This window comes from Apis cerana, linkage group LG3 (genome assembly GCF_029169275.1).
Source record: "Apis cerana isolate GH-2021 linkage group LG3, AcerK_1.0, whole genome shotgun sequence".
Taxonomy (NCBI): Eukaryota; Metazoa; Arthropoda; class Insecta; order Hymenoptera; family Apidae; genus Apis; species Apis cerana.
Window position 1 is genome coordinate 10,700,861 of NC_083854.1, and position 19,383 is coordinate 10,720,243.

The window sequence follows — 19,383 nt, forward strand, 5'->3', positions numbered from 1 at the left end:
AATATTATTTTACAGTAAGAGACATTAATCACATTAATTATTGATACTAAACCTTTAAACCTGCAAGTTTCTTACAAATAAAGAATCGCAATATTTAAAGATAAAAATAATGGGCTCACATATATATATAATTGTCTTATAAATATAATTTCATACTTGGAAAATAAATAAAAGAATCAACATTATTAAAATGTCAATATTGAGTACTACAAAATTAACAAGATATACTTCATAAGAATTCAAAAAAAGGAACAATCATATAGAAAAAATCTTATAAAGCATATATGTGAGTCCATACTTTATTGGAAAAAAATCTGTCAAATATTCGGACTATTTTGAAAAAAAAAAAAGAATACAGATAACATACTTCTCGTATCGTGAGCGTGTGTGACATCATCTGAATGTTGACTTGAGACTGACTCGTCGGCAGATTGTCTGTGGATCGTGATCTTGCCAATGATCTGGATCCCGTTAAAACACTTTTACTTTTTAGAGCCATTTCTGTGCGCAAAAATACTCTTGATATGTATGCAGAACTAAGTCCACGTATTCCAAATGCGGTACGTAAAAATTTAGCTGATGTTACCTACAAATTTATAAAACATACTATATCATTTTATATTTATTATATAAAAATATCAAAAGAGTTATAATTAGTTTAATCGATTTTTTGAATGATTCTGATAATGCACCAACAACCTTGCTTTTATATACTTATGCTTACCGGTATTTGCCTACAAAATTTTGAAAGTGCAGCATCAATTCCATTTTTCGAAATTTCGTTCATCCATTCAGAATTTTGCAACGATGAATGTTTATAGAATAATAAAACTATTGCCATTGCTACTCGATAGAATACCTAAAACAAATACAAAATTAACATAAAAAAAAGAAACTGTACTTATAATTTATAAATATGTATTAATTTTATATATCATACATTAGGAAGAATCAACGTGTAAAAACGCACGCATCTAATTTTTCACTGGCATATAGTCAACATTTGTATTTATCATTCATACTATTCCTGGAAGAGCATTCCATATTATACATATCTTTAACTTTTTCCTTGTTTTGAATCAATGCCAATAATACTTTTTTAACATGTTGTGTAAAGATGTGATAAAAAATAATGTAAATGTTTCAAGCTGATCCCACTCGAATTTTGTAAATACCTTAATGCCTTCATGAAGAAAACAATCCATAACTCTGACTAGATGTTGGAAAGGAAGAAGTTGTAGAATCCACCACATCCAATCCATGTAAATTCTCTCTGCTCTTGATCCAGAACAATGCCTCGCTAAATGTACCGCTGCCGATTTCTTGAATGAAAAATTATAATTCTATATATTCTTCCATAAGGAATGTATAGAATTATTGAATTTAAACTATTCTATAAGATTTTTGCGTTTTTTTTATATTTAACATATAATTTTATGTATGATTTAAATTCACGTAATTGTATAACGTTTTTTAATTAGTCTTACAGCTTTTTATAATTGGTTTTTTTATATTCAGATTACTAATCATTAGAAAATTCATGATTCACTTCCAAACATTAAAAAACATCTATATACAAATTCCGTTCTAACCTGTTTAATTTAAAAATAATTTGCATTTACAACAATATCAAAACATCATCAAAACACTATTTTAAAAGGGAAGTTGAAAACAGCTGCAATTTCTTAGTAAACATTATCTGTGAGTAAAATGTAGATCATTTTGTGCCAAATGATCAAAATGTGATTCATCTTGAATAATACGAATTGTCCAACATTACATACCACATGCTTCTTCGTAATTTGTTCCACAGTTTTCCAGGTAACTTCGTAAAGGAGCTTCGTTTGTGTGATGAACATCTTATCCTTAGCGGCAACCAAACTGGCCATGCAATGATAACACTCCTCCTCTGCAACAGATGGAAAACGGTAATCTCGTGAACATTTCTGATTTCAAACTATTAATAAAACTGGGATTCTATCCAACCGCATGCCTAACATCTTAATTTATGAGAACAGACAAGAAATTCGATTTACGACACGTAATATGAATTTCTATTGTGTTAGTAGAACAAAATGGAAGAAAAATCTTATTGAAAAATTCTATCCTTCTTCTATCTTATATCGTCAATTCTGAAGAATGGATATTTATTTTATTTATAATATACTTACCTGGCATAAAGTGAAGAAGAAGAGCTGTGATGGGATAAAGAGAAGGACTGTAGGTAATATCGGGACAAGCGTATCCCAGCACAGATACAACCCTGTCCGCAACGCACCTGCCTTTTCTCGTCAGGTGGTACGACAGGCAATGAGTACTGTCCACGAATGGTGGTAACATGATTGATTTTTCCGGCAGTTCTGTAAACAAGTAAATTAGTCAGAAATAGCTGGGGAAACTTTAGTCTTAATAAGTTCTGATGACAATTTGTCAACATCTGATATTTGATAATTTGAAAGGTTTAGGTAATATATCATAATATGATTTAATATTGTATAAGATACTACGTAAGACAGAAGATTATATGATTTTCAATAATTTAAGAAGATCGATAAGTTGTTGTCTATGAAGCTTATAGCTTGAAAATTTTAGATATCGTGATATATTGAATATTGCGTAAATAATAATTTATATAGTTTAGAAAAAATTAGTAATTCAATTTTTATTATCTGCTTTTAAAGTAATTTTTAAATATTATTATATATATAATACCATTGTATTTTGAAATTATATCTAAATATACTAATAAATTTTTGGGATTGAAATTAAAATAAATTAGATTATATTAAATATTTTGAAAATGAATAAATGTATAAATAAACGTGAGTAGATTCATCTGATATTAATTTTCACTGTTAACGCAGTATCCATTAGCAAAAAATAACTTTCAAGAGTTTTATTCTCAAATGGATTCGTAACCTAACAGAGTAGAGTTAAAGTAATCTATTTTAAGCATTTTAAGCGTCGTATTTGACTGCCTATAGTAGTTGAATTTCTTGTTTATTGATCATTTTTCACACCAACCGGATGAAGGTGTTACATATCATCTTTTTCTAATAATAAATACAAATCAATGTGAAATACAATTCGAATATACGAACTTTCTAACTCGCGTATTATAATTCGTAAAGTAAATATAAATTTATAATTAGCATGGAATAATTAAAATAATGCTCTTATAAAATACATTAGCATTGTTTAATCTAAATCAAAAAGATATATACATACAAATGTATGAATTATTTTCAATATCTTTAATCATCTTTTAAATTAATGCTACTATATGTCATCACATCTTGTAAAAACCTATACATTATAACGTATAATAATAACCGTTGCAGTCAATCAAGATTCTATAAATATTGGTGACCGTTAAGAAACAAGCAATAGCGTGAAAAGTAAATGGATGAAAACTGGCTTTAGATCACAGAAATACTCTGTATTTACATTATGAACAGGAGGCTTAATGTACAGCTGCGATATGTAGGACATTTTGAACATTTGTATTTTTGTCTTTTGTATTTTTTCTAGCCAAAGAAAAATTAATTTAATATTTTAATATAAAAAAAATAAATTTTAAAATAAGCTTTTCTCGATAAAAATATAATTTAATCAATTAAATTAAATTACTAAATCAGCAGTCTGTTTCCTATTTTTAATTTTATTTACTAGAAAGTTGTAAAGGCAAGCAATTTTAATACACTCGTAAGATAATTATGATTTAGTTTTTACAGCAAAAATTCTAAATTGACTTAACCCTCAAATGGTAGGGTTAAATATTATGTAACCGATAAGATCTGGTTAAAGAAATATATGCTTTATCTAATGAAAACATGCAACTGTACTTGAATTATATGTTAAGTTAATTTATTATAAAATAGTAAACTGCATGACAATTACACAAATTTATTTAATAATAAATATTCCAATAATTCAGGAAGTTTATTGTGTTGTATTATTTTATATACTTTAGTTAAGAAAAAAAAACAATAAATCATTCTATTTAGATAAAATGTTAAATAAAAAATAAAAATACTTATTTATATATTTAATTTGACAAGAAAGAAAATTTTCTATGTGAAACATAATAATTTTTGCAATGACAAATTTTAGCCAAAAAATTTTCTCGTTACATGACAAGTTTCATATATAGAGACGCTAATAATATATATCTATGCAGATAGATTTTAGTTCGTTATTATTAGAATAGTAAATATTTTATATGTAACTTCATAACTTTAAATTAAAGAAACATCAACTTCTTGTAAATTTTTAACTATATATATATATATATATAATTTTATGCAATATATTAGTGTTAATTAATAATATAAATATAAATATTAATAATGTCAATTCAATATTCAAAACAAACCTGTAGTTCCAAACACTTGATTGACCATATCCCAATAGAATCCATCAAGCATGTTCTTCCCATGTGCGTGTTGCTGACAAAGGGCTGGCCACAATTGCGTCCTGATCCCGTTGTTCAATGGCCACGCGTTTTCCCTTATGATCAACTTAGCCTCCCTTTTCCTGCCGGCCTGGAGGAGCGCGTTGACCTCGTTGAAGGTCTTCAGTGCCTGCTTCTTGCTGGTGGGCGACTCTGGTTGTATGACGATGTTCGTCGCATCAACGTGTGGCGGGAAAGCATCGTCAACATCGACATCCGCCTCCTCCTCGAGTACCGGCAGCATATTCGGCAGATTGTCCGTCGAGGAGGGTGTCTGTGTGACTAACATTGCAAGTGGCGACTACGGCGCGAGATTCTTCATGATGCCGTTCCCCGTATGTTTTATATTAATATTTATGTCATGTCTTGTGATGTTTCTATTTTCATCTGAAATCAAAAAAATAAATAAATAAAAAGAATTATAGAATTATATTATTATAATGGAGAAAGAATAAAATATTTATTAATTTAATTTACAATTCTTAGTTATTGAATTAAAACACCGTTAAATTTTCTTTAGTCTTCTTATTGAAAAATAAGTTTTTTTTTCAATAAAGTTATTTTCTTGTTTTCTCTCTTCAATTTTATAGACAGATATATGATATAAATTATTTATTATTTATTATTTATTATTTTATTACTCTTTTTATTATTCATATTATTATTTTACTTTATATTTATAAATTTATTAATATTAACTTTTACTTTTTATTTCATTAAATTATATAACATACGGAATCTCTCGATCGATTCACACGAAATGTGAAGAAGTTATCGTAAAAAATAAGGTTAGAATTGATTGACATTAAAAATATCAATATCTTTATTTGATTTTTTATTTTTTTTTTGTTTTTAAAAATCATTAATCATTATTAAGGGAAAAATATATTAATAATTAATACAATGAAAGCAAATAAGAGGAAAAAAAAAAGAAATATATATATATATATATAAATAATGTTATTAAATATTAAATAGATTTTTTACTGATATAATTATTTTAAATACTTAAAAAAGTATAATCAATATTGAATTAATGTATATGTAATGATTAATAATAATTAATAATGCTTAATAATAATTTAAATAAATATAAGTAAATAAATATTTATAATAAAAATTTTAGTTGATATTATTATTTAATTATATTTGTTGATTAAATTTTTAATGAATATAATTCTATTTACTTCGAGAAGAAGCCAAATACGTCATACATATTTTACTACACACTCATATAAAAATACTATGTTTTGATATCTATTTTTAAATTGTTATTGAAGGTGGAAAATTTTTAGTATGAATATTGTTGTGTATATATTTTTATAATTAATATAGCTATAAATAAATAAAACTTTGATTATTCGCAATTAATTCAAACAATTTCTGTTAAATTTTTATTACAAATTATTACATTTTTACTTTTCAAATTACAACTTATCTATTATATAATTTTTTTGATCAATATTTCAAGTACAATAATACCGTATTCAAATTAATTTAGTCTATTGATGTTGCACACACTGCTATACCGACGAATTCAGAGTGATAAGCCAGCGTGTATGAACACATAAGTTGGCGTAAACATAGAATGTTTGTTTCCCTTTGCTAGATGGCACTGTACAGATAATCGAACATTCGATTGAACAATATTCTACTGCATCGTAAACGTGGTTCTTGAACTTGCCTCCTACGCACGATATAATTGTCCACAGTGAAATATCATTATAAAAAAGAAAAAATATTCATAATATCAAAAGCACAAAATCATTTTTATTCAAAATTCAAAAGTCAAATAATATATATATATCACATTTATTGTACTAACTGATCTATAATCTTATAAAATTGTATAACTTTTCAATCATTTGTATTATTTCAGGAAAATTATTTTTCGATTAAAGTTCAAGACTGAACGACGACATATATTTCCAAGAATCTTCCGTAAACATTCCCATAATAATCATGACTGTAGTTAAATGTATCATCGCTTAAGCCGCGATGTACTTAATCGTTCAAACGGAGAGGGAAAAAAAGGAGAAGCGAATTATCTGAGCCAATGCATCTTTCGTGTTACCATATGCAATATACTTTTTGTTGGCGTCGATTTATCGCAATGCGTCGGTTACTTTGCAACCAAAATCAATTGTCTTCTGTAAAGATGCCAATATCAACAAGACTTACAACCAAGTGTCACTTCTTATGTATCTAAACGATGGAAATCATTTGCACAGAACTTTTTATTTAACCATTCATGATATAATAATAATAAAAAAAAATACTACAGGTAAGAAGTAAATTTATTCTTTCTAAGAATCTTAAAAGACAGAAGTCTATTATATTTTAAGAAATAATATATTATTATACATTGAAAATTATATTATTTAAAACCGATAATAAGTGAAAATTCCGGCAATATGTATGATATCAACTTTCTGCCAAATATAATTATCCTGCAATGCATATAGAATGAGAATCGAATGGTGTTAGTTAAAAAGCATGGTGGTAAAGTTCTATTTATGCGGGGAAAAGAGTGTCGATCAGACAATGACCTCGATAACGACATGTTTCTAAAGGAGTAAGCCAGCAGGAGACAATGGATATATAATATCGCCTATAATTAGCCTCGTTAAAGCTGTCTCTAATAATAAGCAAAGCAGCCAGATGCAAAACCGTGAGCTACGATAATCTGTCTTGGTATACTTAATAGTTATTAATAAAATGCGCGAGTTATCTTGCATCCACAAACATGTTTAATTCTTATCAATACAGCATGTGCGATTTGAGAATATTACTGTACACAATCCGCAGAGAGACTGCTCGGCAGATAAAGCCTTTTATGATGATGCTCATTATGCCTGGAGGCTGAACAGCAAACGGAATTCCCTTATCAAGGCGTGTTTAACCCTTTACGTACGGTATATAGAATTAACCATGGTAAACAAATTATATTAACGACAAACAAATGTTAAAAAATTCAAATAAAGTAAAATTTATGTGTTTGAAAAACGCTTTAGAATTATTTTGTTTGCAACGTACTAAGATATATTTTATAGAATGTATTTCTGCAGAAAGATTCTTCTTATATCCATCAATTATTTCACACTATGTTGTAATAAAAATATCATTTTCTAAGAATAACAAATCATTATATTACTTACATCTAATCAAAATCTATTATCGTTCAAATAATAATTAAACATTTTTGTTTATCAATTTAGGATAAAGAACACTGAAATTATAATTCAACATTAAAAAAGAAAATTTTCCGATTAATACTGATCGATTAATAATAACGAGATGCTGCAAAATGTGTTGTATAAAAACAGATTTTATTATCTATTATTATCATTATTCGATATAACACACGAAGGAAATTGCTCTAGTGATAAGAAATATATAGCGGTTTATATAAAATTCTATAATGTATTCGATCGGATTTCTATTTCACGGAATGAACACTACGCGAGTGCAAAGACTGGAGATTCGCGGTTGCCGCAGCAGATAAATATTATTGCAACTCTGAAACGCTCGAACCACTTGATAGTATAAATATATCTCATTGGAGACGAGGGCAAACACGCGAACGCGCCAACGTTGCATTGTTGAATACGCTAAGCAAACAAGATCGAGCCTACAGCCGTGGTAACTGACAAATTTGCATAATTCCATTAACTCATGATACGAGGTGTTCGCTTCGTAATTCAACGTGCGTCTTTCAGATGGAATCTCGCTTTCGATTCTATGATGATCGCTGCCGAGTACAACAATTATTGCACGGTACAATTGCCAACGCTATTCCGAGTATTTAATTAGACTATGCAGCCTGTTGTTACTCGATGACACATCTCCATTGGGTTTCTCTGCACGGATTCTTGTGGATTTCTGTTTGTCAAGTGACTAATATATACAAATCGGAATAATAATGAAAAGTATGATATATGTATAATAAAGTATGAATGATTTGCATTTTTGTCTATAAGGATATATAAGGATCTATAAGTATAATCTTTTTTATATATAACGTATATATGTATATATACATTGAAGATAAAGACTAGATTTAAAAAATAAATTAAAAATATATTTAAAATTGTAATACAATTGTTCATGTATATTATTTTACTTTTTAATTTATAAATTCTTTGAATTTATAATACACACATACTCAAAAAACCTGAAATACTCATATCTTAAAGATTTATATCTTTAAGACAATAATCTTACCTAATTTCTAATTTTATTTATTATATCAATAAAAATAATCTTTCAATGACATCTAATTTTAGATATATATAAATTTATGTCTATGTAATATAATGAATGCATCCCTATTAACCAGAGCTTGTGTAAGCAAAAACATTGTTGTATAATTTCAGTTTATTTTTGCAAGGAATACTGCTACTATTAGTTTCTCAAACAAATAAAGCGTTCTTAGCTATACTTATACGTACAGTATGAGTTGTCTGTAATGACTAAATGGTATTATAGTAAGAAATTTTTATTTGTTTTTATTATAATTTACATATATTTTATAAAAAGATAATTTATACAAATTTTTTAAAAAATAATCCAATCTTATTGATTCCATTATTTAATTATTAAAAAGCTTAAAAGAAACTGTAAATATGATATTTAAATAAATGTAATATTTAAATAATCTGCATAAGTACGGAGTTAAAGAAAAAAAAAATAAAATAATTCCAATGTTTATTGCTAATTTTGCCAATATTTATGTTCATTATATATCCTGTTATTATTAATATAAGTATTGTTCAACTCGTTAAATTATACCTAACCAAATCTTACTATTATTATCATTATTATTATTATTTCTTTATTTACAAAACAATTATATTAAAGTTAATTAATTTGTTTCGCATATTTATTTTATATTTAAATTGTATCAATTTGATAGAGATAATTAATAGAGAAAAAAATAATTTTTGAAAAATAAGTAATGTGATAATTTGTTCTGTAAATAAGATATAAGTACCATACCCTCTTGATGAGCGTTTTTCTTCGAAAAAGTCAAATCCAAGACGAAAGTAGATATGTAACTGATCAAAAGATGATTTAAGATAGATAAGAAAGAACGCAATTCTGTCATTTATAAGAAGAATTGCGCATTATTACTTTATTCGATCTTGTCTCTTATCACGAAAGAATTATCATAAGATCAGCCGATTAATTTCTAGATAATTCTTAATATTAAATTCATTAAAATATCTTTCTGTTGCAGAATGAATTATATGAATGAAACGAACACCAATTTAGAAAGAAACTCGCCAAGACTAAAAATTTAAAAATTTTTATGAGAATAGCGATGTAATTTAACAGAATTTCCATCTGATTTAAAATTAAATAGCTTAAATGCAATATTCATTGGATATTATCATTGTAAAATAACTCAATGACGTTGAACACGAGGCAATGAGGAACTATCATGGAAAATTAATGATAACCGGTTTCAGAAGAAGGTCGAGATGATCAACCTGAGAAATATCAATTATTCTCGAATTTTTCGTTAAATCCCTCTCTCCCGTTAAATCCCTTTTTAATAAAATGATATTATTATCTTGTATACTTCATTCTATGTATATTTCATAATAATTTAATTCAACAATAATATCATCTTGTCTTTCGATATTATATGGACACTTATATATACACACTTATATATGAAGTTCTTCTTGTGTCGTTTGCTGAAAAAAGTCGCTACGATTTCATAATCAGGTAACAGTAAAAGCGACAAGAAAAACCGGAAATTGTAATTAAATTTTTCAACAGAGAATAATTTCTTTTATGAATTTTAAATAATGCATTTATCAATTTAAAATTGAATTTTATTAAAAAAAAAAAGATTGATTCATATACTTTATCTTTGTTTTTCGTTACAAATATGAATTTATATAAATAAAATTATAATCAGTGAATCGAGGAAAAAATTCATTCATAGAGATAGTGTTCCGTTTGATTGAGGAATTATTTATATATCTTTCCGTATATATTAATCAAATAACGAATTCATCTAGAAATAGTATTATATAAAAATTACAAATAAATATATATATAATTCATATTTATATATATATATAAAAAATTTTACATTTATATATAACGAAAAGATATATTCGATCAGAAAATTTTTGAATACAATTAAATACAATGATATTTTATCATAATTTTTTTTTTTAAAGAATATTACAAGAACAAATAAGTATGACAAATAAGTAATGAAATTATTGCATAATAATTATGGCAGACAATTCAAAAAACAAAGGACCGGTGGTTTAAGCAAGTTTGGCGAGAAATTTTGCGATTGCAAGCGAGTGCCAAATATGCGTACGCGACTCGCTAATATCATCGTGCAGCCTTGATTCCAACGATCCACCGGAGTTATCATTTTATTCCCCTTCGGGATTCACTGCATAATTCATTACCTCGCCAAAGGTATGATCTCTTCGACGATCAAGTAGATATTGCGATAAACTTTTTTTTTTTCCGCGAACTGGAATACGCGTCAGGAAATTGGCATCGATTGATTCTACAATTTCTGACCTAGAAAAGAAAATCGATAGGTTCAATGGAAAGGTGCTTTTTTATTTTCAATATGAACGAGATAAGTAAGTATCTATCACAATTTTCTTAAATTAAAAAGATATTTTACAAAACAAAATGTTTAAATAAAAAATAGAATTGTTACGTAAAACAGTCGAGAAATAATAGAAATTCTGGGGCTAAACATTACACGATCAGTTTCAAAGCAGACATAGGTTAATCAGCATAAGGTTAATCTCATTATGCCTGCGCGTTATTATAATGTATTATAATGTGCAGCAATAGTATCTTATGCATTTGGTAATAACATGTAGCAGACATCGTTGCTCAGAAATAATTCTCTAATTGCCAATTTTCTAGAATCTTTGCGGTTGTCGGCTACAATACTTCGTTGAACGGAATGTGCAATTACTTCATTAGCGCTTGATTAACGAATAATTCGTATTACTCGTGAATTTTTTGCCTAGAGCTTTCTAGAGATCTATGAACAATTTATGAACATTTCTACGCTTCTTCTGAACGTTTAAAGAAAGTTTTTTTCATTCAATCTGGTAACATTAATTATTGTTGATATTGTATATATATTTGAGCGCAAAAAATATTTAATTTGTTAAGAGTTTAATTGCCAATTATTTCTTTTCGATAATTAAATATAATGACCATTAACAAGAGGTGAGAAATAATAATAATAACAATTTGAAATATAATAAATCCTTATAAATAATTGATTTTATTCGAAAGATCCAAACAATTCTAAGAATAGTAAATAATAATAATTGTGATTTATAATTAACAAATCGAAAATTGAAAATGATTTATTATGAAAAGAAATAATATATTAGTTTGTCTTCATTCTGTCTTCGTAATCTTACGTTATCATGTTACAATAAGTCACTGAACTCACCTTTGAGATTATTGTCACTTGTCATAATATTAAAGAAAATGAGAAGTCAAACAAGATGGATGCCATAAAGCAATAACCAATAAACTTCATGGTTTCTAATAAAATTACTAAAAGTAATTTAATCAAGAAGAAAAACAAAATTACTCTCATAAAATATTCTATAATAATATGATACCGATTTCACATTAGAAAATTCTTATTGTATTTTTTTGAATATCTGTCAATACATATTTCTCTTTTTTTTCTATTGCATCAGATTTGTCAACGATGCATGCATCGAGGAATTTCTTCTACTTTGTTGATGGATTTATACGTTATGATGGAATTATACGTTGATCTTACAACTGTGTAAAAAAAAAAACGCACATGATAGCGTGAAACTAATATCGAAATCTCCCGCAAAGACGATATAGACATCTTCCGTTGTTTAAAATTTTAGGTAGTTTCATTCACATCATCGCTAGAGGGCAGTCATCAGCTAATTAGAAGTGGTGGGGGATACACGCCAACAATGGACAGATCTGCATTGCATTTGTCCAGAATGAGTTAGCACTAAACGCGCTATAATGCTTGATATATTATAAATAGAAAGAAATATCTCTATTTTCAATCATGGCTTAAAAATAAAAATTATAGAAATTTTTACGATGAAACATATAAATCATTTTGATTTACACTATATTACTTGATTTCTATTTAAAAAGAGCATTTATTACACATATTTATCCAATATTTATCTTATATTAGAAAGAAAAATGAATATTTTCAATGTTCAAACATAAATTACATTGGTAACTCGTATGAATCACTATGTACAACATATCGCATGAATTTTCATCGAGAGAAATTATATCGATTAATGGGATTGAATCGAATGCGAATCGACAGTAAAAGAACAAAGAAACGATTAGACATTGATTTATTGAGTAATAGTGATAAATGAAAATCGTCGAACAAAATAAATGGATCGAGTTTATCGACGTCTCGAAACTGGAGCTCGAAATCTTTTCCTTTAGCGCGATAGGAACGCATCAGAAGACTTGTTCTCAATGGCATCGGTCCAAATCACATGATACCAGGTGCGCATGCTATATCCAAGTATTTTTTTCCTTGTCTCATACGACATCGCGCTATTTTAATGAGATGTATCCATCTATTATAAGTATTGTAGTTATTTTAACTTTTTACCTGTTACATATAATTACACTTGCTAAGAATTACTATATTTTTGGACATAGAATGAGATATAAGAAAGATAAACGCTTTTTGAAGATTTTCTTATTTAAATTTTTTCATTTGGATTTTATCAATTCTTTTTATTTAACTATTCTTATATCATTATTATTAATTTATCAATTCTAGTATTGTATATAGTATTATATATAGTATTATTCGTTATATTGTAATTATATTCCATTACTATAATTATAAATTATCATATATATATAAAACTCATGCTCTTTTCATTTCAATAAAAAAAAAAAATGGATTTTGTAGCATTCAAAATCTTCGCATTAATAAGACAAATTCTCATCTTGAAATTTCGCAATAGATCCAATTCATTTATCAAAACAAAGTGACATTGGTCTAAATGTCTGTTGTATAAAGGCTCAATTGCATAATCCGGTTTTCGGTGTCGATGATCGATTATACAGGCCATTGGACGGTCGATTTGTCGATAACTGATCGGACAACTGTTTAACTTGTATTTGATTTTTGGCGTATAATCGTTGTAACATCAACACGGTTTATTGGATTTTTAATCGATAATCGTGCGCAAATAGGACTCACGGATATATATTATATTCACGAGCGAGCTATAATTACACGAGTCGTTCGTATTTAATGAAATACAGACGAATTGGTGATATTGTGCAATAATTCACGGACACCGATGTTAACAGGAAGAGAAACGTTTGAAGTTTTGAACGCGTTCTGCTCGGTATTTTGTGAAGTTTATTTGGTAGAAATAAAGAAAACGGATATATGAAAGGAAATTACTGCAATTTGATACCGTTTAGCAATTTCTAAATGATGAGGTAATTATAATAAAATATTAATAAAATATTATTTTTTAAAATATAATTAATTTTTTATTAATTCGTACAAAATATATATATATATATATATTTTGGAATTTTTGGATTAAAAAAATTTGCATTTAGAAATGGGTATTTTTTTTTCTTTTTAATTAAAGAAGTCATTTCTATTTTTCCTACTTATTTATTAATTTATTTTTTATATAAGTGAAAATATTCGAAGAAATAATTGTTTTCTTTTAAAAATGTTATCAATTTAGATCATAATAGCTTTTTTAGCAATTAGAAAACGTGTTAATAACGTCTAAAATTTATATTTCTACGATAATATGTTTTAATATTGCATACAATTTCAATTTATTATTTTTTATTTTTTTTAAAGTTATTCATTTAAATTCCAATTATTTTTTTCTTTACTTTAAAACTAAATAAATTAAGCAAAGTTACGATACAGGTAATTGCTACAATTTGTTCGTAGAAAAAGAAAAAAAAGTAATGCAATATATATAATTCCCTGATTTCACTGCATTCGATTGAAAAAACATGTCTCGGAGAGCATAAAATTATACGAGAAATAAATTAAAAATAAAATAATTTAGCAAGTAAAATTCCGCATTGTAAATAAGTTAAATGGATAAACTATATTTTTTGAAACCATTTATTATAAGTTATTTTTTTATAATTTAATTTTCAATATTTTTCTTATTAATTTAATCATTTTACGACCGTTACAGTATCATGTTTTAATATGTAAAATTTTCATTCTGTATATTTTCTTCATCATATACTTTTTTTCATCATTATCTAAAAGAGAGAGAAAGAATTAAGTAAAATTTACCAGAATGCGTAGAATGTGTTCGACTAGCTTCATTTTTAAAAGCAGTATATAATCACAAACTAATTAAGTTAAAAAATAAACCGTGATGGTATTGGCGAGCACTCCAGCTTCTTAACATCTAATTGCGAGCAATCATTGTGATCACAACGTGTGCAAGTAATTATAAAGCAAACATCGTGAAAACATAATTGCAGCGTGAAAGTAAATCCGTTCTATTAGTGGTTTATTAGAAAGCGAACATATAAATCTTTTTTTCTATAAATAAAGAAATTTTTTGATCTAGAATTAATTATTTATATATCTTACTCAATGAATTTCTTAGAACGAATATTAAATATCTAATTCTATATAAAATCAAATAAAATATAATTATTTGTAAAATTAAATTAAATAAAAGGATGGAATTAATCACGATCATAAATTTACGTTTATTAAAAATATAATAATAAAAATCAATCTTGTAATGAATATATTAAATTTGTGATGATTATTTGTTTAGAATATTTATGATTATGCAAAATATCATTCATCATCAATTAAATTATTTGATCTGTTGTTAAATGAAAATGAAACGTTATTAAAAAAAAAGAATCATGCAGTCCATTTGAACACATCATCGAATAACTGTAGAGACAGTAATAGGTAACGAAATAAAGATGATGTTATGCTAAAGGAATTAATTTTCTAAGAAGATATAGAAGATATATCTTGAACGTAATATTTTATTTATTATGTTGAAATCGAAATCTATTATTAAATTTAAACTTGTAGTTCTAGTAATAAGTTCTGGTAATAAATAATAAGAACACAAAATTAATCAATATTAAATTATAAATGTCAAATTAAGAATTGTCGATTATAACAAGATTTGAAAAACATAATACTATGTATCATTTGTCACTTTATTCTTTGTCACCGTTATGAAATATATAATGTTTATGGATATTTTCCTTTTTTTATTATACCAAGGTTATGTAAAACGATTTTATATAACATAAACATTCGTTCTATAATAATCATTACAACCTAGAAACAATGTTTGTAACGTTCGTTACTATCATCGATCAATTCATTACAATTAACTTTTATCGCCAAACGAGATGAAATTACATCACCGAGCATAATTACTCATTTTCTTTGCCACTGTGTCTATCAATAAATTACGTTTCTTTTTTTATTTTTTCTTAGTTGGATATCATTTCGTTCAGTATTTACTTCTTCTTAATATATATATCTCATCACCTGAATACATTATAGTTCTTTCTTGTAACAAATAATTTTTCAATTGATCATAGATATTTATTATCTGTTGACCGTTTATGAATTATTTATCTATTTGTAAATTACTTACTCAGTCCAATTTCAATATAATAAATGGAATATATATTTATATTATGATATATTGTAGTTTAAATATATTCATCTGGAATTATCTTATATAACAAAATTTACATTATATTTATAATAAAATAATTTATATTAATTAATTTATTGATCATAATTGATAATTTGTTATATTAATTACAATTTATTATAATAATAAATTATTATATTTGTATTCACGATATTCAATTGCAAGATACATTAATATTTTTATGAAGGATGATAAAAAGAAAGTATAATCTATTTTAAATTCTTCTTAAAATTTTAAAATCAAAATTAATTATAATAATTTACGATTCCATACATCTTATTTACTCGCCAAATTAAATTTAAATGAATTTTTCCAATGAAATGATAGTCGATGGATTTTGCTAATTATGTTGTCCTGTTGACTGCTAGACGACATGTGAATATACATTACTGTCATTTGAAATAATTTTTTATTCTTGACATTATTACGATAGCAATTGTTTCAAGAGTCTAACGAATCTTTTATGTCAACCTTCTATTACGCCATGTGACATTTACATATCTATCCATAAATATATATCAATACTCTTCTAATCTATATCTCTATCTATATTTTTTTAAGCCTATAATACTCGGTATCATTTCATAGCATATTACGTATTTCGCATTATTATCGTGCTATTGCACATTAAAATCTTTGCAAAATTCTTATCAACATTAATAAACACAACTTGCAATTTGTTAATTATGATTTTATAGTCTTACCTTATTTCGTCATTTCCTCGCATTACTTTTCTTCTCATAATAAGTAAATGAAAATTCGATCTTTTCCTTTAATAGAAAGAAAGCATTGATTTCTCCATCGATTTTTCGCAGCCGATTTTTTTCTATGTACATCATTACATCAAGAAAGAGAAGAGAAAAAAAAAGATAAGAAATAATTGAATTTGCATGGAAGAATAAGTCTGAAGCCATTTAAAACAAAACAACAACGTCCGCCGGAGAAGACCCTGCAAACACTTTTGATCAGAGTCTTCGATATTCTCCATAAAATTTCATACAATCTCTATAATATTTTCTTCGATTATTTCGTTTTCCGATCAATCCGATTAACTTTCCGCACATTTAATAATCTTAATAATAATCTCGAGATGTATCATTAAAAATATAATCATTTTTCACAACAACTTTCTCTTTTACACATAATCGGTTCTAGCTTTCCAATCATTGGCAACAAATTTTTTATATTATAGATACCATTGATTTCTGCCTATACGTGTGCATTCATATTCGTAACAATGTATATAACTGTTTATCAGCTATATATATCAGGACGACTAGCAACCAATACGAACGTAATAAAGGTGAGTTTATAAAAAAGTTATTTTCTTATTTAAAAGAATATATCTCTATTGTAGCGTATATATAACAATGGAGCAATGATAGATTAAACGCAAGAAATGAAATTGTTATCATTGCAATCATGCAAGATGTTTTATACCGGGAATTTCACATAACTTGACCATTTGGAATAACTTGCTCTTTCCAAAAATAATATTCTATATAAAGTTACGTGAGACACCTGGTATATTTCTGGATTCTTTGAAATTACCAAAAAAACATTCAATGCAAAGGTTGCAAAAGATAAATGTGCAAAAGTAAGTATATTTTATAAAATATATATATATATAATTACAAAAAAAAATTTATCACTCCCACTATCCAATTATATTCTTTTAATAATAATCGAAAAAGTGGTCAAAAGTTTCTGCCTCGGAATTTTTGAAAAAAATTTCACGCGTCATCTCCTATCCATTTATGTTCTCTCTATACAAAATCGAAATTTTTGACAAAATCAAATTTACGATTCTTTATTAGGATAATATAAAATTCGAGAAATTTTTAACCGATTTTTCGACTTTTAGGAGAATATAATTTTAGAAAAAATAGAATTACATGAAATTTTTCTGGAATTTGATGCATTTATTTTTATCTTTTATTCATATTACCAAGAATTAATCATTGATAATTTACTCAATTTTAGATATATTTATCTTTAATATACTTATTTTTTACAACACGAATTGCTATCTTTTTATAGTTTTAAATATTTTTGGAAAATTTATGTAATTATAGAGAATTTAGTATACAATTTAGTATACAGAATATCTCGCTTATTTTTAGAAATATTAAAAAATGTTTTAAATAAAAGTTGAATTTAAAGAGATTACATTTTGATGTTTATTTAATTTTTTTTTAATAGATGAACATGTAAAAAATTTGTGAAGATTAACTTCATTTTTTTAAATGGAATCATGAATTTTTTTAATACAAGAATCGATGTACTTTAGTTTTCTTTGCAAATCGAAAATTTATTAGAAATATATGATTCTATTTAAAAATTCACTTTCATATGACTAAGACTTTCATATTTCTAAGATGCATCCTTCTAAAAAAAAAAATTACATCACATTATATTCTTTTTGAAACCATTCAACTTTTGCTTGTAATATATTTTTAATATTTATTTGTAACATTTTTTTTAATATTTCTAAAAATAAACAAAATATTTTAGATATAGAATAAAGATAATTGGCAAATTCACTCTATTTTATAAATTAAATTAAATTATAGAATATTGCTAGAAATTTCAACTTTGTATCAAAGAGAATGACATAAGAAATTTATTAACGTAGTCTTCTATTCTTTACAATATTAGCAAAGTTTTATTCCATCACTGAAAAACATTGTATCTAATTACTCTATGACATTACATCAGGTAATAAAATCGCTATTTAACACTTTAAAATCTCACCAATATTGCAGAGATTATAATAACACTGTTGTATATCTGGTGCAATAAAGTAACGCAATTAACTACTTAGATTTAGAAGTCTTAAATCTATCTTTAAATCTGATTCAGATAAAAAGCAATTGTAGCATTTATTAAGCAACCATGAAAAATTGTATCACTATATAAAGAAGATAAATGATAATTTTGTAGAATAAATAACGTAATTGTTAGATATTATTTATAGTTTGACGACTAACGACTTTGTATCGATTTCACGAGATATATATACATAATATACTAAGTGCATATAAACGATTTTTCCTTATTTTCCGAGATATTCTGTGTGTAATGTGTATTTAACTGCCTCAGACAATGCAGAGATGATATGCCTTTTAATCTCAGATCGTGTAAATAAAGTGCATATAAATATAGTTGATCGATGAA

General features: G+C 26.0%; 1 protein-coding gene and 1 long non-coding RNA gene across 11 annotated transcripts in view; one reads left to right on the forward strand and one right to left on the reverse strand.

Annotated features, from left to right (window-relative positions):
- The window catches only part of LOC107998199 (GTPase-activating protein skywalker), a 38,288-nt gene that overhangs the window by 5,555 nt on the left and 13,350 nt on the right, over positions 1–19,383 (reverse strand). For 4 of the 6 annotated variants that reach the window (XM_017057346.3, XM_017057344.3, XM_017057345.3 and 1 more), the window contains exons 2-7: positions 4,376–4,840; positions 2,172–2,360; positions 1,785–1,909; positions 1,176–1,322; positions 725–859; positions 368–586 (exon numbers count right to left, since the gene is read on the reverse strand). In XM_017057346.3, coding sequence (XP_016912835.1) covers positions 368–586; positions 725–859; positions 1,176–1,322; positions 1,785–1,909; positions 2,172–2,360; positions 4,376–4,742 — 1,182 coding nt within the window. In that variant the 5' untranslated portion in view covers positions 4,743–4,840. Of the gene's footprint in view, positions 1–367; positions 587–724; positions 860–1,175; positions 1,323–1,784; positions 1,910–2,171; positions 2,361–4,375; positions 4,841–9,451; positions 9,537–10,893; positions 11,012–19,383 lie in introns of those variants that run through there. The other 2 variants (XM_062072860.1, XM_062072858.1) reach the window with 2 other exon arrangements.
- LOC114577582 (uncharacterized) lies at positions 6,099–8,549 on the forward strand. Of its 5 annotated transcripts, XR_009829204.1 has the most exons (5): positions 6,099–6,737; positions 6,919–7,147; positions 7,223–7,387; positions 7,672–8,095; positions 8,173–8,549. It is a non-coding gene; the product is annotated as an uncharacterized LOC114577582 (long non-coding RNA). The 5 variants fall into 5 exon arrangements; XR_003697760.2 differs by having other exon boundaries at positions 6,107–7,147; XR_009829203.1 differs by having other exon boundaries at positions 6,107–6,737; positions 6,919–7,387.